We start from the raw sequence: 22,120 nt of genomic DNA, 5'->3' as shown, positions 1-22,120 counted from the left end.
CAGCGAGTGCTGAAAAGATAATGAAACAGAGCTCAGAGAGGTGAGTTATTGAGGATATCCTGAACTTCTGTCTGTAAGTGCTCCTGTTTTTGCTGCTGTTATCCACTGTTAGCTGCTATTAGTGAAACATTCTTTGAAGTAGCTCAAATAATGTTGGATTTAGACACTTAGTGAATAAACTCTCAAAACTGATCTGAGAAGTGAATCAAACTGTTAATCCCAGGGGAAGTGTTGGTATATAACCAGTTGTTGTTTAGCTGTTGTCAGAGGGAGGGTCAATTATTTAATCTGCTGAAAATAAATGAGCATATCTGTGTTAAAAAGTCACAACTTGTCATCTATATGTTGGTCGTGGTCTCTTTTCTGCACATTTTCATTTCTTCAGCAAAGACAGCCTTACATACAGTAATGAAACATGGGTATGAGAATTCATATGTGGTGTCTGAGGTGACAGTACAAATCTAAAAGCCTCGTCCTTTGTATACTTAAAGGATTCATTGTTCATGCCTGTGTATCCCAGTACATAATGTTTTTGTACAACCCCCCATGACCATATGAGATCTGACCAGGAGTTGCTTTGATGAACCAGTTAAACAAACAAACCTAAGATTGCTCTCAGCTGAGGCACTCGGATGTGTGGACTGGAGAAAAGCAACAACAAAACCTGACATCACAATGTTTTCATCCAATACATGACTTGGCATCTTGATAAGTGCTTATTCTCCACCTGAGAATTTGATTTGGAAGAATTTAATACATTCAGTACTCACACTGCTCAGCCGGGACATGATGTACATTTTCCAAAAGCATCATCAACTGAATACTGTTTTCCTGGTGAAACATTTATTTCATCTATCATTTACACTAATTTAACCTACACAACAACAAAACAAATCAGAAGTTCCACATTAATCCTACCAGAAGGATTCAAATAAATTATCTTTCAGTTACAAAAGAAAAAACATCAATTTGCTTTAAAAAAAAGAAAAAGAAAAGACTTCAAAACTTTATTCAGCAGATAGTACGCAGTAAAAAGGACTCAAATTTAATCCATAAGAAGATGTTATGCACCTGTAGTGACAACCGGTTTAATGTGTTAGAAAAGTGAGTTTATTATCATTTGGGGGGATAAATGAGTCATGTACAGTTTGATCGTGTCATTGTGAATCATTGAGTGCTATTCACAGTTCTTTGATCAGCATCTACTGAAACTGAAGTGTCAATAGCTACTTTCAAGTAACACATTAGTCACATATAAACAGAAAGACTTAAACGCACGGACAACATTCATCTAAAAAACATTGACAGCTAGTGTCCAGATTAGGACTCCTCTCTGATTGGAGTGCATCCCGAGAAAAAACTGTTCTGGAAACTCGTCAGGAGTCGTTTCTTCTTCTTGAGGAAGCTGACTGTTGTTTTGTCCTCTTCATCATCGTTGTCCTCCTGCTCTTCCTCTGCCACCTTCAAGTCTGCGGTGGTGTGTCCCATATCTCCAATTTCTTTTAGCACCTAAAATAGTAAATGAGCACAACACTGTTAGCTGGTTATGCAACATGCAAGACATAAACAGTCTAAGTTTACTCTCGATTTTAAGTGTCAGGATGTTAAAAAAAAAAAAAAGTCTTCTTACTTAAATACAACCTCAGATGAACAACACCCAGTCATTTAACAAAGACAAAGAAAATCCAGAAGCCGTTTGTGGAAAACTGCAAAAATGCATCCCATGATTCAACAGTTTATAGAACCACCTTCTTTCCTAAATGACCTTATTAGCCTCTCACATCGTAGGTCCCCTCCTTTTTTGCTGATATGCTGCGTTTGGTTTTCTCCAAACGTGGTGCTGTGTATCATCACCAAACATCTCCACTTTGGTCGTGTCTGACCACAGGACATTGTTGCAGAAGTCCTGTGGTTTGTTCAGACAAAACTCTGTAAAGCTAAACTGTGATGCTGTGCTCTATTTAGAGAGAAGACACAAACAAGCCACACTGTTTTTTCTTCCTTTTCATTTAGCTGAAGCTGGTAGAGTATGAAGTAGCTCTGGTTTTTTTTTAGTAGTTCCTCTGAGCACTGCACAGTCTTACTGTGGGATGGATTTGCTGGCACGTCCACTCCTGAGAAGACTGGCAACTGCCTTGAATATTTTCCAGGACTTCAGGTTGACCTTGTGACCCTTTCCAGATTGATGGGCAGCAACAATTGTTCTCCAAGATCATTGATGACGTCTCTCCTGCGTGTGCTAGCATACACCTGAATGACCAGAGCTGCAAACTGCCTAAACGTCTGCTTTCAGAGGAGCTCTCACCTACTGATAATCCAATAATCAACTCAATTTGATTATCAGCACCTGGATGCTACTTACACTCTTAATTCCTCTGGAAACTGTACAGGTGCACTTTTCACAAAAAACTTTGGCATTTTGACATTGCTAAAAAAACAAAACAAAACAAAAAAACCCCAATAAGGTGCAGTATCCCACGTGTTCATCTCTCGTTGTACTTAAATCATTTAGACCCTCTCAAGGATCAGATCCTCCCCTCCTTATCTTGATACTTAAAATCTTAGAACTGATGATTTATACGACTGTAGCAGTTTTTTCTCGCTGCAATTCTATATTTCTACAGTTGAGTTGCCTCATTGAATGAGAAAACTAATGTTAACTAATGTAACTGAGAAATATGTTTACATTCACTCACACGCAGCCTTGGTACAAAGTCCTGTGCATGCCAGTCAACTCTTGTTCTTACCTTTTTTGTGGGAGTGCAAGACGGCGGCTTGAAGAACGTATTGTTGCCTGGACTGGAATCCTGAAGAGATAGAGAGTCTCGGGAAGTGCTTTCTGTGGAGCTTGCATCCTGAAATAATGAACAGTCCCAAATTCAGAACAATGCTCACTGATAGAAATATGCTGGGCAGTGAAAGCCAGACCTGACTACACAGAAACACACCTCTTAGGCTAACATTCACTTCAGTTCTGAGTCTTATTTTCACTTCTTAGGTTTTCAATCATTTTCATTATGAAACAACATGTTTATTGTATAATACACACTATAAAAATCCATCCCAGAAGCGTGCAGGAAATGGCCTGAAATTAAACTGACAACCAAACACTGTGGGGATCCAGTTTTACTCTTTCACTGCATTAAAAAAAATACATGTTTCTAGTACATCAGGCCAGACTTCGGTGGCTGATCTCTAAACTCTTTGTGATGCAATTAATGAGTAAAACTGGAGCCCTGCAGCATATGAGCTTTTATTCTCTTCTAAAGCAGTTAGTAAAAGTTCATTTTAAGCACATTTTTCATACATGAAACTGGTGTGAAATCTGATTCTTATATATTTCTACCCCAAAAGCTAAGAGTGACTGCTATGCTTGTGCAGCTCTAAATCTGCACGGAAATCTTACATCTACACCAACAACCCATTATTTATCCCAAATTAAGAACAGGGAGCAAGAATGAGGAAAAACCTGCCTCAGCGGGCACCTGGTTATCCATATTTCGACACTTCTCGTGATCACATTGGCAGTTCTCCCCACATGTCATCTTCCCTTTGCGGCACCTGCACTGCTTGTTGCTGCAGCGACCTTTACACGCACACTAAAAGAAGAGAAACCAGGTTCATAGGCCTTCTATCCTGATGCAAACAGTTTCATTTCTGTTTTGGTCTGAAATATGTGACATTTTCAAAGAAATGACATGATGATAAGATGCACATGATTTGTTTTCACTGTGGACAGTCTGTTTCTATAAGATCAAGGAGTTCAATTCAAAAAAAGTGCCAGACTCCTCTTCCCGTCTTACCCCGGTTTGTTTTGGTTTCTTTGAGACTCTGCGTCCTCTCTCCTGTTTCTCAGGTCGCCACTCTTCCGTTTCCTCCTCGTTTTCGTCCTCGCTGGGTGACATCAGCTCTTCGATGTTGATGGTCGCATTCAGCTGCGCTTTAGCTGTGGTAAAGCGCCTTGATTTAGGCTACAGAGAAAGCACCATGTTATGTTCAAATAATCATAAATTGAAGCTACTTCAAGTAAATCTGCAAGAAAAACTTACCTTTGGAGGGACGTACTCAAACGAATCATCTGGGTTGTTTTCTTTGTTGGTTTTAGGCACAAGGATTTTCTTCTCACTTGCCAGGTGCACCATTGAGAGTTTCTGCAGACACGGGCAGGTTTAGGTTAGTCATATAACTTAGGTGAAGAGAATTGCAATGCTTTTTTTTGCTTTTCACTATTCAAACCTGCACTGCAGAACTTTTATTTCTTCCTTCTGGCAGTGAGTGAAATTACACAAATACTTTCTTTATGACAGGGTTTCTTTTCATCTAGGCAAACACTTTTTTCAACATTTCCAGCATACAGGTAGTAACTGTAGTCTACTCTGTCTCCACTGCAGCACTTAGCGCCCTCGTCAATAACAATCAAAGACTAGTATGATGCAAAATATGTAGAGATAAGGACATAATCAGGATTGCATGAACGTCTTTAGGGGGGCCTTAAATAATTCCACTTAATTTTATTTATAAAACACCAAAATAACAGTCACCTCAATGCGCTTTATATTGTAAGGAAAAACCCAACCATAGTAGAGAGAAAACCCGAGTAATCAGAAATTTCCCTTTTGAGCAAGCACTTGGCAACAGTGGGAAAGAAAAACTCCCTTTTTAACAGAAAGAAACCTCTGGCAGAGCCAGGCTCAGGGAGGGGCCGCCATCTGCTGCAATTGATTGCTTTAAAAAATTAATAAGAGAAAACACTCAGACTGCCATACTTAACTGGCTGAACAACTGGCTAGTCATGACAACAGAAATATAATGACATTGGAGGGAAAAAAAGAACAACAACAACAAAAAACACCATTACCCGTCTGTACTCTTCATTCTGCTCCACCAGTTTCTGGTTCTGCTCGCTTAATTCCCGTAGCTTTTCAAGCTCTTCCTCCTATAATGATATTACAACATAAGCTCTGGGCACAACTCTGCATTAATTAATTAAAACAAAGAAAGCTAAAGTTAATTAAACCACAAACGGCTGTAAAATCTGTCCAGACAAACCTGAACATTGAGGCGCTGCAGGAGCTCCTTCTCCTTTGAACTCTCCTTGATGGTGAATTTTGTTTCGTCTGAATCTTCACCGATAGGTTTGTTCTGAAGCTGGTTAAGGAGGTAAAGAACCTGAAGAAACAAGGTAGAAAGGTAAATATATGGAGCTGCGACAGGTCAATATTTTTGAGTCTAAAGCGAGCCCATCTATGAAGCACCTTCTCTTGATGCCTCTGCTCGAGTTCAACCAGCTGCTGCTGGTGCTCCATGTCCATGGTGGACATGACATTTCTCTCTTCAGCCAGCATCTTCCTTAAGTCTTGTGCATTTGCCTTTTCCTGTGTCACCTCGCTCTCTAGCTTGGCATGGGCTGTTTTAGCAGAAACCAACTTAAAAAAGAAAAAAATATTAGATTTTCTTTTCTAAACCAAACACCATTAAGTGATTTGACTATTGTACAATTAAACAATTCAGTTATGGTCATGGAATATATGCATGCATTCTCATTTCATTTTATCTACCTCTGACATCAGGACCTTGAGGGCACACTTGGTCTCAACTATACTGGTGATGTTGTCTATGCGTTGCTTAAAACGTCCCTCGCTGTCTGCAGCGAGAACTTTCTGCTGCAGGTCCGCTATCTGGGCATTCCTGTGAAGGTGCAAATCACTCTGCAGATCTTATAAAACCTTTAACGTGTAGCATATACGCACAAAACAAACGCAAACAGCATTTTAGTCCAAATAAAACAAGCTTGTACATAGCTTCGTTAGCAGGATTTTGCTAATACAGCGGACCTTTTAGCTTGAGTACAGAACCTTTGGCCACAAGTGCAGCATGTGTGATCGTTTGTTCTGGAAAAACAGCCTAAAAGAAAAATGAAGATACCGACTGTGGCTGAGAAACCAGAGAGAACCAAGTTACTGGTTGTTGACAACATTTACACGACTGACCTTCGCTATTTGCATGAACCAAGAAAAAGAAGTATATTAAACGTTTGCGAATTTATTGCAATATTAAAATGATAAAGTGACAGCTCACACATGTTGCATTTAAGTACAGTTATTACTAAAATTGCAACAACTGTACTTAAATGCAACATCAGATGTTTCTTTGCAGCTCTGAACCCTTGGTTTGGTGTAAGTTTGGCATAAACTGGACTCCAAACTTATCTTTTGCTAAAAGCTTGAGAGGCTTCAAGGAAAATCGAAAAACAAACAAACAAAAAAAACCCTGAAATAATCAGTGAACAAATTCAGGGTTTTTTGTTTGTTTGTTTTTTTAAAACCACTATTACTTATTACAGAGAGCGTCTTAGAAATAGACAATAGAGTTTTTTTCACATATAAAGGGGGGAAAAAAGGGCTGCTTGAAATAGTCATTAAATCACACAAACAGTTTGGACCACAGACAGTAAAAAATATGGATGTACTTTCAGGTTGGAAAAATTCAGCCAATGGGCAAGTGCCTAAAACCTGCATTCTTTGTGAAGGCCATCAGGTGGCAGTAGTTGCAATTAGGCACATAGGCTTTTGGTCCTATAGAAGTCTATGAGAAATCAGCTTTCTGGCCTCACCTCTGTAAACACTTTGCTGCTAGGTTTATGTCCTCAGTTACTAACGACTTCTCAATCACAGGTCATTAGCCACTACAATGCTTTCAGACCCACCCCTCCTCGTCACTTTTGTAACCAAGATGACAGCAGCAGAGACGCTCATCTAAGTGGCCTCGAAACAGAATGAAGCCAGTGGAACTTATCAAACCAAAGGAAATGTCATGGCAGCTAGGTATTATACTGTCTGGTTTTGACAGACTGAGGTGTCTTGTTTGGCTGGTTTTCATGACTCACCTGAGGCCAATTTCTGTCTCCAGGTTCTCCACCTGTTTCGTCAGAGGGGTTTCCAGCGCCCCCTGGCTCTCCAGTTCAGATATGATCAGTGTCCGACGCTGCATGGAGAGATGACATAAAGTAAATGATTTAACCACATTTCTCTGCATCCATGTCACTTTAACTATTTTATTTAAAAAAGAAAACACTTAATTAGATTTATAGACAAACTCTGCTTTAATGGTCCCCAGAGGAATGTTTATAATTATAGCCAATCAGAGTTCACTGATAGATGATGGCTGTCTCTGCTGTAGCAGAGATGTTTACAGAGTTGCTATTAAAACTAAGAGTTAAGCAAGTTGGTTTTGCATTTAACTCATGTAAATAAGTCACTGTGAATGGATCCAAAATGGACACGATGAGCTGGAAAATAACCACATCTAAATTGGATCTGGTCCTCATCCGGTCTGAATCTGTGGTTCTCATCTGTTCAGATGAGTTCAGTCTTTGAATTTCACACATTGTACCTTTCAAAATATTGTTTAACATCATTTAAAGGCCGATTTATTGAATGCTGCCTGCTGCAGTCTGAATTTAAAAGGTCACAAACATATTTAAGAATCATTCAGCTTCATCTGGAAGATCTCAACTGTGACAGACATTTTTCCATCATTGTGAGCGATTACAACACAACAAATGGTTGATTATTGATCAGCGTGTTACATGTTTAAACACTTACACAGCTCTGTTTCTATCTAGAGAAACAGAGTTAGACACTAAAGATTTTATCCTGAGGCGATTATAAATATACAGTGTAATGACAACTGTCTCTGTCCTTCTATCACTCATTTATTATTCAACTGCTCATGTTACTTAAAAAAAACTTTAGCAAACAAACGGCAAGCTAACGTGTTCTTGAGATTTCAGCGTGTGTAAAAATGTAAACTTCTGTAGCTTAATTGGCTCCACTCTGATCTTTGATAGCCACTTTGTGAATGAGGATATTAAACAGTGTCAGACAGCTGGTTCAGGTGTAGCCAGAGGGCAGAGTCAGAGAGAAACACCAAAGTTTGCAAAAGAAAGCCCGTCAAAGAGTCCGTTTCCACAGTAACCAGCTTAGATCTTAAACCCAGCTAATCCCAGGGTTATCAAACTCAGTGTTGTTAGCCAAACCTGGCACTGAAACAGGGCCTTGCTGCATGTTTTGTTTTCTATAACAACTGTACAGATGTGTCAGCTCACCCTGATTTTGGGAGCCGGCCTCTCCCCAGCCTCCAGCTGCTGTTTGAGGTGGTTGATCTCCTGAGCCAAAACCTTCCTGTCCTCCAGAAGATCATTGAGATGGCGCCGGGCCTCCTCCGTGCTAACCATCACCTCCACCTCGTTGAGAAACCATGTCTGATGACAGAAAAGGAAAACGGTTCATATTGTGAAACTTTAAGTCCGAGTTATCTCCAACACAAAATATTTGACCATTTCTCAAGAATCATGTTTTTCTACCTTCACTCTCGCAGCTGCTCCCTCCATGCCTTTGTTCTGGGCATCTTTGCGCTTCTCTGCTACCTCACTTCTCTTCTGTAGAGCATCTTTTAATCTCTTGTTTGCAGCTGCAGCCTTTAAGCAAAAAAAAAGAGCACCTCATAAACAGCTACAAACCTTTTCCAGTGATTCTTCAACCCTATGAACACAAAAATTTCAAATGGTAAAAAACAAACAAACTGTGCAACAGTGAATGGCCACACCTCTTCGGTTTTACGACGCAGGACGTTGGCTTGTTTCTGAAAATCTCTCTCCAGTTTAAGCAGCTCATACTGCCGTTTACGATCCTGCAAAAAAATACAAAATAAACGGATTACAGAAGTCAAAGAACCTCCAGAATAAACAGGTTTTTGACAAGAAAAGGCTAGAGAGTGCAACAACTGAAGTCATCCCTCTTATGTCTCCATAAGAGTCTTATCTCTACTCACCTTCTCCTTCAGCTGCAGTACCTCCCTGTCCTTTTTGTTCTTCCACTGCCTGAATTTCTCAGAGTCCTCTCTCATCTGCCGCATTAGCTGTGTACGTTGGGTCTTCATAGCCTGTGAGAACACAGCGACATTTGAAACTTGTGTCTGTAGTTACTCAAACGCTTTAAAGAAAAACAAAGCTCAGAGTACACGCGATGACGCCATGTGACAAAAGGTTTCTGTACTGCATGCTCACAAAGTGCCATATAATGCAGAAGAGAAATATGTTACTGAACAAAGATAATAGATAAACTATTACATCTATTACTGAGGCTGCTTGATGATCCAAAAATGACTCATCAGTTACATGGTGGCTCTCATCACATTGACTTAATTAGTTTCTGACTATAAAAACAATATCTGAAAACTCTGCCAGAGATTTTTAATATAAACAAAAACTATAATTGTCTGATATGGAGATACGATCACAGGCTCTCGTGTGTGATCTGCAGACAAATCAGCTGCAGGCAGCAGTTAATGATCCTTCCAAAGGTTCACAACTTGTGATCTTGTTACAATTTTAGCTTTCACTAGACAGAAAGAGAGCCTTTGTTCATCAAGACTTGTCATCATGGCTGAAGCCAAATAAACTGTTTGTTAGTTTGCGATTTTATGAAGGAAAAAGTAATTAAAAAAATAAAAATAAAAAAAAATAAAAAAATAAAAAAAGCTGCTCTAAAGTATTTCTCCCATTAAAAATAGCCAACACAAAAACGGTAAAGAAGGAGATCAAATTTTTTAAAACGCAAAGAAAGAGGTAAATATGACATAAAGCAATTCTAAACCTAAAATAAAAGCATGTATTGTATAACAGGCCAGTTGAGATTTGGATTGGTATCACAAGAACTTTGTAATGAAAACAAATCTAAAGAGATTTAAAAAAAAAAAAAAAAAAATCAACCATCTTGTTTTCATAATCCCCTAAAGCCAAAAAGCACAATTAGAAATAAGATTTAACTAATAGCCCAGCCCTACACCCTGCTTTTACAGGACTCAGTGTTAGATTAAGCATCTCAGCTGTGGTTTATATCACAATTCCCAACTGTGTTGTTTTGTCTCATACTTCAATTTAAAGATCAGTTTAAAAAACAAAACAAAACAAAACCCATGCCACACAAAATATTCAACACACCATTAAAGGAAAATAAACCGTTACCTGTATTTCCTCCATGAGCTTGCTAACTTTCTGAACAGACGACTCTTTGAGTTTCAACAGTTTGGACTGCTCGAGAAGTTTCTTCTTCATGTCTACCAGCTGGCTCTCAAGCTCCTGCAGTCTCTTCCTCCGTTGCTCGCTGAGCCTGGGCGAGGATGGTGGAGTCAAGTCAGGTCAAGTATAAGAACCTGCACGTATATTACAACAAGCACCAAAACAAAGAAAGGGCTTTCCTACTTAGCCTGGTTGGTGTCTTTCTTTGCAGACTGAAGGGCCAAAACGAGTTCCTCTTTCTCCTTCTGCAGTGAATCCACAGCAGACTGTAGAGTTTGTACATTTTTCTGGAAGAGAGTCCGAAAGATTAAAATGTGTCTACCGTTTCATGATATTTTGAAATATGGCTTACACGTATTTGCACTACACTTTGAGATCTGTGTATGTGACAGCCTCTACTAATAAAACCATTTAGAATTTGTTATTCAAGTGGAAACGTCTGCAAAGTTTAAAAATGCCAATAATAAACTGTGACTTGGCAGTCAATAACACCTCGCTTAAACTTGTCTACTGTAGTGAGATGACAGTTAAGTGACTCTGTAATGCTGACCTGGTGCTCAGATTGCATCGGCTCCAGCTGGCTGTCATTTTGGCACATTTTTTTAACAAATGCTTCTTTCAGGCTTAAGACTTTGTTAAGCTCAATCAGCTCCTTGGAGAGCTGGGCTTGCCGCAATGCATGATGGGCTGTGAAGGCTTCTGGGGAGTCCTTTAGGGCAGTGGCATCCTATTTGGAGAGTATTAGAGTTGGAAAACATCTAAAATTACATCTGGTTCAGTCTTCAGTCAAGTTAGTTTGGCCAAGATAAAAGAAATGTGATGCTCCGCTACTCGTGGAAGATACGTTAAGAAAACAAAACTGAAAACATACTGATGGGGATCCCTCTGGTGAACATTTATTGCCATTCCCAGACACTTCAGGTAAATCCTCTCCTGCAGCCACTGCATCAATGGAGGCGGCGATGCCCGCACTCTCATTCTGACAAAGCAAACAAGGAGTAAACCATAACATTCAAGAAGAATATTCAAATTTAATAGTGGAAAAATTGAAGAATTGCAAAATAGTTTAATAACACAGCAGCAAAAGAAAGTTGTCATCAAATTTATTTAACCCATTTCTTTCTATATTTAACATCAGGCAAAGCTCTCTATTTAAAAAAGAAGCACCAATTTACTCTATTATTACTTGACTTATATTTCTTTGACTGGATTGTAATGTAAGAAGACATCCATACTTTGAGCTCCAAGATGATGTTTTGCAGATTCTTCATCACTTCAACATTCTCCTTGAGCTCCTGGTCCTCCAGCGTTTTCATCACTTTCTCCAGATCTACAGTACATCTGAAAAACCATCGGACATCAATGTGACTCAGTGGATTTGTTGACAAGCTGAAATCCTGAGTCAAATTAAAAAATGAAACTGCTTTTTGTAGGAACAGATTTCAGCACAGCTACTGTTAAAGCTTTTTGAGACCTCTTCTAAAGCTTTGCTGGCTTTTTGCTTTAGCAAACTCACGCTGCATGGTGCCGCAGTTGCTCCAGCTTGCTTTGCATTTTCTCATTTGCTTGCTCTGTCTACAAAATAAAACAAACAGCATATAAAAACTATGATGATGCAAAACAGTGGAAATGTAAGAAAGAAACTAAGGTCAAAAGATCAACTGTAAATAATTTGCAACTGTTTTTGTTCGTGTCAAATCCAATCCTTTTGTTTTCATAAGCAGTAATAACAGGATGCTGCTGTGACCAGGCTCACCATAATGATCTTCTCAAACATGTGGGCCGTCTGTCCAGCTGCCTCACTCAGCTCTCTGCTCAGTTTATTGTTCTCATCCCGCAGAGCGCGGTTTCGTTCCAGCAGTTTAGTCACGTTCTCTGCACTCTCTGACCTGCAACAGGGGCAACTATTATGGCCTTTTGCTTTATAGGTGATGTTTATCCTGGCTGCATTTATTTGGCATCCTCTTTGAACCCTGAGGTTTACTGAGAAAGCTGTCTTACCCAGAGAGCACCGGAGCTACTCCTCCACGTGCATGAAGTAGCATCACCTGCAGCTCTTGGACCTACACCAGGGTACCATTGAAAACATTTGGAACATGCTTTAATCTTTTTCAAACTAAACCACTCAATGAAAAACTGCAACACTAGTAATTTGAGTGCTGATGATAATGAGGGCCAACACCCATTTTTGCACCTGTTGTTTCAAGCGGTTCATTTCTGCAGCTCTGGGGTCGATGTTGACAACTGGTTTATTTTTAATCTTGCGAGCTCTGTCAGCATATCGCAGCGTGTTGATGGTTTCCTCCATGTTGGAGTCTGCAGGACTGACGCAAGCAATCATCAAAGTGTGGCTGTTGCCTCCCAGAGAATCTGAGGACAAACACACATATACATGTATACGTTTACAGGGGTGCAGTTAAGTTCTACAATGCCTTGTTACCACTTTGAACACCCGTAGCTTTTCTCCCTCAAATAAATAAAAACCTAAGCTTAATGCGAATCCTGTTCAAGGAGTCTGAAGATGTTTCAGTTTTTCATGGTAATGGAAGTGAAACAAGCAGGAAAAAAGAAAATACCACATACTACAAGCCCTACCATAGAAAGGCATAATGTTTGTGTCTGCTGAAAGTAGAAGCGGGCCTATGTGACAACATCTTATGATCATCTCAGTCATACAGGTCTTTCTGAAAGTAGAATGGCAGCCTCCACTTGCTGTTCAAACCTTGTTTGCAGAATGCAGCCATTCAGAACATAGCTGGCTTAAAGGCCTCATATGAAAGGGACCTTAAAAGTCTTGTTTCAGACAGTGGAAGAATCGAGGAATCACACCAAAGTCTGGTATAAGCTAAATAAGAATGATTTAAAATGGAATTATCGACTCCAGCAGAGTCCACAAATACAACTTTAAAGGAATCAGGACAAAATATATGACAGATTTAAAATGTTTTAATAAAATTGGTTTTGCTAGAGAATATAATGAGCAAAACAAAGAAACACTTAAAGAAAAAGAAAAGGGCAGCACATATCCAGTTTAACTCAAATTAAATTCATGTTTGTGAATTATGAGTCTTATTTCTTGCATTTTTCTTCAAATTCAAGATTAAAGGTAAATAAAAGCATCACCAATCCTGGACTCCAGGCATCTAAGGCTACGGTCACACTGCAGGTCTTAATGCTCAATTCCGATTTTTTGATCAAATCCGATTTTTTTGTCTGCTCGTTCACACTACAAATAAAATGCGACAGCAAACGCTCTCTAGTGTGAACGCTCAAAGCGGCCCGCATGCGCAAAAGAAGATGTCACACACAACGCGCTCTGTTTAGACCCAGAGCAACAGTATTGTTTGACTGATGGCCCTTAATATAAAGACTTCGGTCTTCACGTTTCCCAATTTTTGCTTTAAGTTATTTTGTTATTTACATAATAATGTAAATAACCTAATAATGATCCTTATTGCCGTTTAAGAGAGGAGCGGTGCTTCAAAGGATAGCTGTAGATTTCTGTCAGAATCTGCAGATTATACAGTACAAATAAAATGTTTACGTTGTCTTCCCAACAGTTTCACTGACATCCACACTGGATGGCCAGGAAGCGTTCGCGATGTCTTCTCGGGCGCTTCTCTGGCGCTGATAATTGGCTTCAGTCTTGTGTCGGTGACGTAAAAGGCGGATTTAATGCGACTTGACCGTTCAAACAGCAGTCGCTTTCTAAAACATCGGATATGTATCGGATTCAGTACCACATACGAAAGTGACCCAGATCGGATTTGAAAATATCAGATTTGCGCCGTTCACACTGTCATAGCATGATCGGATATGGGTCGCATAGGGTCAAAAAATCGGATTTGATGCGCTTTCGCCTGCAGTGTGAACGTAGCCTAAGCCTTCTGAAAACCTAAATAAAACCCTGACTGACTTTGAAAATCCTCACAGTGAGAATGTATCCATGTCTGACCTAATGACCATAATGTAACATCTGGCCATCTACATCAAAGCTTACCTTGCAGCAGGCGGGTGAGCTTAGAGTCTCTGTAAGGAACAAAGGTGTTTTTCTTGCTTTCATCCCCCAAAGCACTGATCACATTTCCCAAAGACAAAAGGCCACGATTGATGCTGATACCTGCACATAAATATGGACGGCATGACCAGAAGTACTGTTATTAAACACAGAAATGTAGCTTAATACACCTTACATAGCAGCACATGTCTCCGTGATAATCGCACATTAAAGGCTTACAACTTTTAACTGATCTTGGTTACCTTCCTTTAAACGATCTCCTTCTGCTTTGGTTTTTTTTTGTCTCTCGGATCCAGCCAGATCCACAAGATGCAACTTTGAAACAACTGAATCAGCCCTGAAACAAAGGATTGTACAAATATTCAGACTGCAGTAGGCAATATTTTGGAAATGCCTGTTGGGTGTTGTAGAATGAGGACGTGCACAAACACACTAACCCAGTTTAAGGGAAAATATTATAGTAGCTTACAAAAGAGAAACACTGAAATTCTGGGCCCACCCTCTGTGTAAATCAACAATTTAGCTGATACAATGTATCTAAAAAGTATTCACAGCGCTTCACTTGTTCCACATTTTGTCATGTTACAGTCTTATTCGAACATGGATTCATTTTTCACCTCAAAATTCAACAAACAAACACCTTATAATGACATTAAAAAACAAGAATATTTGCTGTTAGTTTTAGGTTGTGGTGGTGCCTTCTGTGGTCCTTTTGGTGTTGCTGAGCTGGTGAGTGGATTAGGTTGTTGTTGGGTTTTTTTTAAAGAACGGACTAGATTGTTGATTCAGCAACTTCATACATTTTCTCTCTTTGTCTGATGTATTCACTATGTTTTTATCAGGCTAATTTAGTCGTCTGTTTCATTTGTTCTATTTTGAAACTTAAACGCTTTAGCGGCTGCCTTTTGTGTAGTTTGCAATATTTGCCTTTTATTTATCTGAAAAAGTCTCATGTTCCTTAAGTACATCTACCCTGTTGAACTTATTATGGGAAATAAATATTTAAATAAAAACAAGCTGCTGATTATTTCACATTTTACTTGTGAGCAACGGCACATTTAAATCTTACAAATATAGTTATTTGGCTTATATCGTGATAGATATCGTTATCGCCTGAAATGAAAAAAACATATCGTGATATGAAAAAATCTCATATCGCCCAGCTCTATGAAAAACCAACAAATGCAAGTTCAACAATTGGAATCAACTCCAGATCTTTTATCTGCCTAATCTCTTAATGAGGCAACAAGCAACACCCGGTCATGAAGCAGCTTGTCCAGTTTCTTTTGACACTTTGACAGTGGGGCATTATGTACAAAAACAACTTTAATTCCTAAGCAGTTCATACAGTTCTTTCATAATACCCCTTGAAATAGAACCAAATGCCTCATGTTGAGGATTACATTAAAAAAACAAACAAAAAAAAAAACAACAACCTGCTGTGGTGATGTACAAAGGCAAAATAACAGAAACATAGTGTCCAAAGCCGGTTCCAGTAAATCAAAGATTGACAATATAATAACAACCCAAGGCAAAGTTTTTACTGGACAAATGTTAAATTAAAACTGTAACATTTAGAGCAATTCTATAACAAATACCCATAACAGGAATATGAAAATGTACAGAATTCAAATGACTGTCACCTTATATCTGAGCACTGTGAGCAGGTATTCTGTGTCTATATCAGAAAAAAATGTTTGGACAATAAGATGAAACATGTTTTATCAAGGAAAAAGGGAGCCAAACTGACTTATCTGTCCCTCTGCGCTGTTCCAGTGTGATGGTGAAGATAGCATGGGAACGTGAAGAGGCAGCGTTCATGGCTGTGGAGCCCACGGTACGAGCAGAGTTTCCAAGCTCCAGACAGCTCACCATTTCAGGGGCAGAAAATACCTGCTTCTCAGTTAAGCCGACAATCTGGAAAGCAGGACATTTTTAATAAAAGTTCAACTAAAGATGGAGAAAAATGCACATATGTGGTTCAGGTGGGCTGTCAAAAAATTTGAATTTGCTTTTAACATACGAGTCACTCACCTTGATGCCTTCTTTAGGATCTTCCCGAATGCTGATAGCAGGTTTGTCTTTGGATGAACACAGCAAGTCTAATATTTCTTCATTATAAATCTACAATCAAAAGAAAACCTTAACTACTTTACTTTATAGGGCTATTGTACATGCACACCACAAACCAAAAACATTCACCAACCTCCAGGTAAGACACTGCCAGACAGAATTCACAGTCTGTCCTTTGCTCCTTTTCTGCAAAGATGCACCTGATAACTCGAGGAATGACTCCAACAGATGGCTCGTTTTCTTGAGCCGTTGTATAGGTTCCTCCCATCGAAAAGGTCTTTCCAGATCCCGTCTGTCCATAGGCAAGAACTGTGGCATGGTAGCCTACAGTAACAATAACATCACATGATGGATGGAGCATAATTAGCTGCAAAATTATTCAATAGATTTAAAGGAATACAAAAAATAAACACAGCTATTTTATTTTTCGAGCCTACATAATCACGTCTCAGGAAGAAGATTAAATCTTAAGACATTCACTTAAAAAGCATCAAGTTAAAAGCTACCTTTGAAAAGCCCAGACAATAAAGGGGAAACCGCTGTACTGAAGACTTCTTCTTGTTCAGCAGTGGGCTCAAATACATAATCATAAGTGAATGCCTTCTCTGTGCCAACAATCACCTGAAACCAAACAAACATGCAGCAGTTTTTACACACAACATGCAATGTAAGTACAAAACGAAAACACAGTGTAGTTTGATTTTGATATATTGTGAGGCATGCCTGTAAAAGAAAGGCAGTTGAGCACCTGTGGCTCCCCAGGGACGAAAGTGAGGCAGGACTGACATCCCTCGTTGATTTCTTTTGGTACTAGTGGGCGACATCGTAAGGCAACTCGCACCGGAATGACCTTCTCATCCTCGTTTGTCATGATGCAATATTCCAATGAATAACTGCAAAACAACAAAATGAAGGGATTACCAAAAAAAGCTGGGCACTGATGTGATTAAAAGGCATGTTACTATATATTTGCAGAACAAATATGTTTAAAAAAAACTTTATAATTTATACAAAATAAAAAAAAGTTCTGAGTACTCAATATTAAGGCAGGTGGTGTAATAGGGACTCCCTGTATGTTCAAATATAAGACTTTACTTTTGCTAGACAATTTGACAGACCAAAAAAACGTCCTAGAAATAAAATAGAAATCTCTTCTGATAGTTTACGGTTACACACTTTATATGGCTGAGTGTCAAACATTTATGCGGTTGTCCTTTTTTTTACATAAGTGCTTATTTGTGAAAATGACTTAATAAAACAATGGGTGGTGTCAGTATCTAAAAAATTGCTCCATTATTGACTTCCTATGTTGCGACTCCGTGATCAGTCTCTGTGCACCACAGCTTTCAGCCCTTCTGGAGATTAATCGGAACAAAACAGAGCTGTGCAATGACTCCCTGTCCTGGTGGAAATCTACCATTTTCCACGGAGGGGGTTGTATCGTTGACGATAAATTTTAACTGTTTGTCTGGAGGACACAAACAGCAGCCATACTTTAAGTCCACTCGAGCAATTCACATTTCATAGTTAGCGGTGCTACTTTTCCAGAACAGAAAGCACTACCAAAAATGCATCAAGATGACTGTTAATTAGCTCAGCTGAAACCAGCGACAGCTTAACCGTAGCTAACTAGCGGGAGTTATCAGCAAACATTGACATTAACGTTACCTTCACACGTTTCCTCCAGAGCCAGTGTTTAATTAAGTATAGCGAAAACTACATTCGTTGGTTCTGCCTGATAGACGCTCTCAAATAAACATTAAGCCTTAAATATATCAAATTATTAACGCTAACTTCCTCGACTTTTTAAATTTTACTCAAGCCAGGTCCCTAAGAGTTGTTACTGCCCGCCACTTTCAAACACTCAGCTCCGCCTCCTGTTTCTTCTTCTACTTGTAATTTTACTGCAGAGTCAATGCAGAAACGCAACGCTACCGACCTCTACAGGATAAACGGAAGAGTACAGCGTTAGTACGTTGTTCTGTGTTATCCGTTACACCCTTTCTCCTCAATGTTTCTGAACTTCGAAATATACTTGAAGGTGCGATTAGTAAATGAAATCCCTACTTGATATTTAAATAGCCATACTAAAAAAGTAATTAACCACAGACACAGTGAGGAAAGCACTAGAGTTTTACTGTCCAGGCAACAACACGAAACTCAGTAGCTAAGGTAGAGATGCCAGGATTAATAAACACAAATAAATAAATGAACAAAAGAATGAAAGCGCAAGAGGGGACTATTTGTTTTTTCAAAAAGACAGGAGGAATATAAGGAGAGATGGGTGAGTGACATAACGCCCCACTCGATGAGATGAGTTTTTCAGCCTACAATGGAGAAATGGGGGAGTGACTCTTGTCTGCTGGCTGGAAGAGAAAGGTCATTACGCTGGGAGCCAGAGGGGGAAAACAGCTGAGTCCAGATAAAACGATGATGACAAGGTTTCTGCAGGGAAGACAGAGCTAAGCTGACAATAAGAGCAGCAGAAACTGGGGCACAGATTCACATTGCATTTATGTGTTTCTGATAATATGCAGTAACGTATCATTTTATGACAGTAACCAGTCCAACCAAACACATCAAGGAAATTTATTGAATGAATGGGACAAGTGAGCACATAATTGGACCATATGCAAACTTTGACCTCTGTCAATACTTGGAACTCCTTGGGAGAAGCATAAGCGCCAATAGAGCTTATCCTCACCAGCCAACACAGATGTCTGACTCAGCCCCACCCCTCCTCTGACTGAAGCTCTTGACCTCATATCACATTTTTGCAGTGTGATTAAATGAAATATAATAACACATATCAACCACGGGCATGTCCTATATTCATCCTAAGAATTAATAATAATAATAATAATAATAATAATAATAATAATAATGAATTAGCCACTATCCTGCCATTTCTAAAACCCTACAGTTACGACACACTGACAGTGCTATGAAATAGAGGTATTTTGCAATTGCTCACCATTAAGTGATTGTTTTGCTATTGAGTCGTTTGTCACAATATGTTGAAGGAGATTTGAGAACCAATGAATCCTTACTATTGATTTAAAAAACCAGAAAACCCTGGTGTTGCCCCTATACCTAACTCCATGCTTATGTGAATCATATTCATCATCATGTCTCCTCTCAGCTGTGATCTCAGAGGCAAGTGAGTCCTGCTGCTGTGGGAAATTCCACCACAAGGCGTAATAACAACATGCCAGACAGTCCCAGCTCCCAGGAATAGAGCAGACAGTAAATGAATGGAACAAAACAGCCTAATCTTTCCATTTATATTCACATAATGATTAGTGCAGATACATGTATTTTTCTTAAAAAGGTAAAACTGCAGAGCCAGTGATAAATTCTCTCAGTGTGGGGGTTACTTAAAGCCATCACGACCTTGACAACAGTACACGCACTTAGACTGCAGCTAGAAGGGGAGGAAATTCAGCCTGCTTCCCCCTTTCCTGTTGCAGCTTCAAAAGATAATCTGGACGTGGTGGATTGCATTGCAATGACATCACCCGTGCCTCAGTTCCAATGGTTACACGAACAGGGTTTCAAAGAGAATACAGTCTGCTCAGCTGCACTAAGCTATGTGTACATACCAGCTTCATGCTCTACTGAGCTAAAAGCCCCATAATGGTGTTTGCCATTAACCACGGAAAGTTTAACATATGATCAAACTCATTTCTGTTTCACAAAAATGTATTAATAATTAAAAATATGCTAAATATCTGTTGAGTTGAGTAAACTTGAACAATTGCCTACAGAAATAAATCACTGAGATGTCAGCGAGATTAACTGACTGTGTAGAGGTCCATGTGACAATAAGTGAAATTATATGTTGCCACATAAGAAAACACAAGACAATTTTTACTTGCTTCATTTATTGTGTAATACAATAAATGCAGGCATCTGCATTTTTTCATTTACTATTATTTTTCTTTTAAAACAATTTTTTACAACTGTTTTGTCTGCGCACTTCACATCATTTTTGAGTGCTTTCAGGAACCTGCATAGATACAAAATGTGAGTATATAATATGACTACATTTATATCCAATGTTAGGGTTACATGTTTTTCCCCATAAAAGGGACAACAGAAAAAACTAGCAAGCAATTCAGCCAAGCAGGAAAATGGAAGCTTAGAACACTTAAAACCTGCAGTGCTCTGCACAAGAAAGCCTGTTTGGAGGCGAAAGCCGGAAAGGGATCAGTCAGCAGCACAGCCAACAATAATTAGTTGTACATTTTCAAAGAGGTTTGAAGCCTTATGCTGAGTCAGTCATGAGGCACTTTATGGGAGCGGTGTCTGTAGGTTACTGCTCTGATAAACAGAAATATGTCTGAACTTGACAGCCAAGGAGGTGAAGCCAAATCAAGGAAAATACTGTCAATGATAATATAAGTATAAGCATACTAATACTTTGGGCATAGGCAGCATTACAGAAATTGACATAAATTTTTTGGCTCTGGAAGAACAGAGGATGCTGTTGGGTTGCTACACTGGCATTGAACTGATGCTGACAGTAATATTTAAGGATGATATACTGATGTTTAATTTAAGCACATATGAAAATATTGTACTGTGTAATTATTCTTTTTCAGTGCTTTTGTCGTTACAGTTGGACTCTAAGGAACTTGACTGAATTTTGAGATTTATTTGCCATAAAAAACAAATAAAAAGACACACAACAAGCAAAGTTATATATGAATTTAGCTGATAATATTACTTAAATTATTTTTTTAAACTTTCTGTAGATACTATAATAATATTGTTTTGATTATTTTTCTTTTTTTGTTGACCATGGTTACAATAAAGTTCCTTAGAGTTTACTGATAACACAGCAACAGCAATTGATATTGGGGAATATGCCAGTGGAGTACTTATAGATTAAAAAACAGCCTTTGACACTGTTGAACATAAATGATTATTTTAAAACATACAGATGTATGGACATAAAAAACATGTGAGAGAATGTGAAATGCCAAACAGTCGAGGGTTAAGGCATGACACCTGGTTAAGAGAGTGTTAGTACCCGTAGCCATGTTTTGTAAAATGACAATGTTGTCGTTAGCTCTGAATATAGCAAAAATAGTTATCTTATAGGCATAGTATTATCATAGTGTTATTATAGTATTATGTGTTTAGTAGCACAAAAAAGGAACAAAGACTGAGTAACTTTAGTTTGATGTTGCCCCTCTGCTGTCTGTTCTCATATTTAGCAGACGACAGTTAGCTGTGTTGAACCTGCAAAACATCATCTTGGAGCTCAAAGTATGGATTTCATCTTATATCACAATCCAGCACAAAAAAATATAAGTCAAGTAATAATGTCACCAAATGACTATATAATGTTAAGGATAGCAAATGTCAAACTAGATGTTGCTGCTTATGTAAGTGAAAAAAACACAGAAAAACACCTTAATCTGTAAGAAACTGCTTTCAGCAGCACCGTTTCCAGCAAAAAAAAGAAGAAAGAAAATGCTTTGGTAAGCCCACTGTAACACAGAACAAACAGCTGACAGAAAAAAAAGTCATTGGCTGCTGGAAAGTTAATCAGCTAAAAAGCCTAATATTGTTCTCGGGGTCTGATGGGACCCAAATCAGAGCTAAATTTAGCTCTGATGTGGCACAGATGTATCCAAGTAAATATGTTTTTCTGCTTTCATTCAACTTCACGTTTGTTGAATATTGACATTTGGTAAAGATCACAACTGTTAACTTTTTAAAAAAATTGCATTCATGTATTGTCTGGACATGGTTATTTTAGAATATAATTGATAATTAATTGCACTATTTCTGGGTTTTTGTGGGGGTTTTTTGTGGGGGTTTATTTTGTACATTTTAACTATTCAGAGTTAGAAAGTTGGCCAAATTGTAATTTTGTTTGAGTCCCTCAAATAGAAATTGTTTTGCCATATAAATTTAGTAATTCAGCTTTGGTTAAA

General features: G+C 38.7%; 1 protein-coding gene across 2 annotated transcripts; it reads right to left on the bottom strand.

Annotated features, from left to right (window-relative positions):
- Positions 1–709: 709 nt before the first annotated feature.
- On the bottom strand, positions 710–18,057 carry kif4 (kinesin family member 4). Of its 2 annotated transcripts, none has more exons than XM_004557317.5 (31): positions 17,841–18,057; positions 16,921–17,065; positions 16,679–16,793; positions 16,306–16,496; positions 16,134–16,223; positions 15,850–16,016; positions 14,342–14,436; positions 14,082–14,201; positions 12,276–12,451; positions 12,083–12,144; positions 11,838–11,970; positions 11,598–11,656; positions 11,317–11,422; positions 10,953–11,060; positions 10,632–10,808; positions 10,265–10,368; positions 10,028–10,172; positions 8,833–8,943; positions 8,608–8,691; positions 8,366–8,479; positions 8,108–8,263; positions 6,887–6,984; positions 5,559–5,688; positions 5,256–5,426; positions 5,050–5,169; positions 4,859–4,936; positions 4,050–4,151; positions 3,804–3,971; positions 3,486–3,599; positions 2,748–2,855; positions 710–1,509 (listed from the first exon to the last, which is right to left on the bottom strand). In XM_004557317.5, exons 2-31 carry the CDS (start codon positions 17,041–17,043, stop codon positions 1,321–1,323), a joined length of 3,714 nt encoding a protein of 1,237 aa, XP_004557374.1. In that variant the 5' UTR covers positions 17,044–17,065; positions 17,841–18,057; the 3' UTR covers positions 710–1,320. The 2 variants fall into 2 exon arrangements, with proteins under 2 accessions (XP_004557374.1, XP_004557373.1); XM_004557316.5 differs by having other exon boundaries at positions 3,474–3,599; positions 17,841–18,056.
- Between the last annotated feature and the right edge of the window lie 4,063 nt (positions 18,058–22,120).

The sequence above is a fragment of the Maylandia zebra genome, linkage group LG10 (assembly GCF_041146795.1).
Source record: "Maylandia zebra isolate NMK-2024a linkage group LG10, Mzebra_GT3a, whole genome shotgun sequence".
NCBI classification, from domain to species: Eukaryota; Metazoa; Chordata; class Actinopteri; order Cichliformes; family Cichlidae; genus Maylandia; species Maylandia zebra.
The sequence above is the reverse complement of the archived record's forward strand: the minus strand, read 5'-3'. Positions and strand labels throughout refer to the sequence as shown.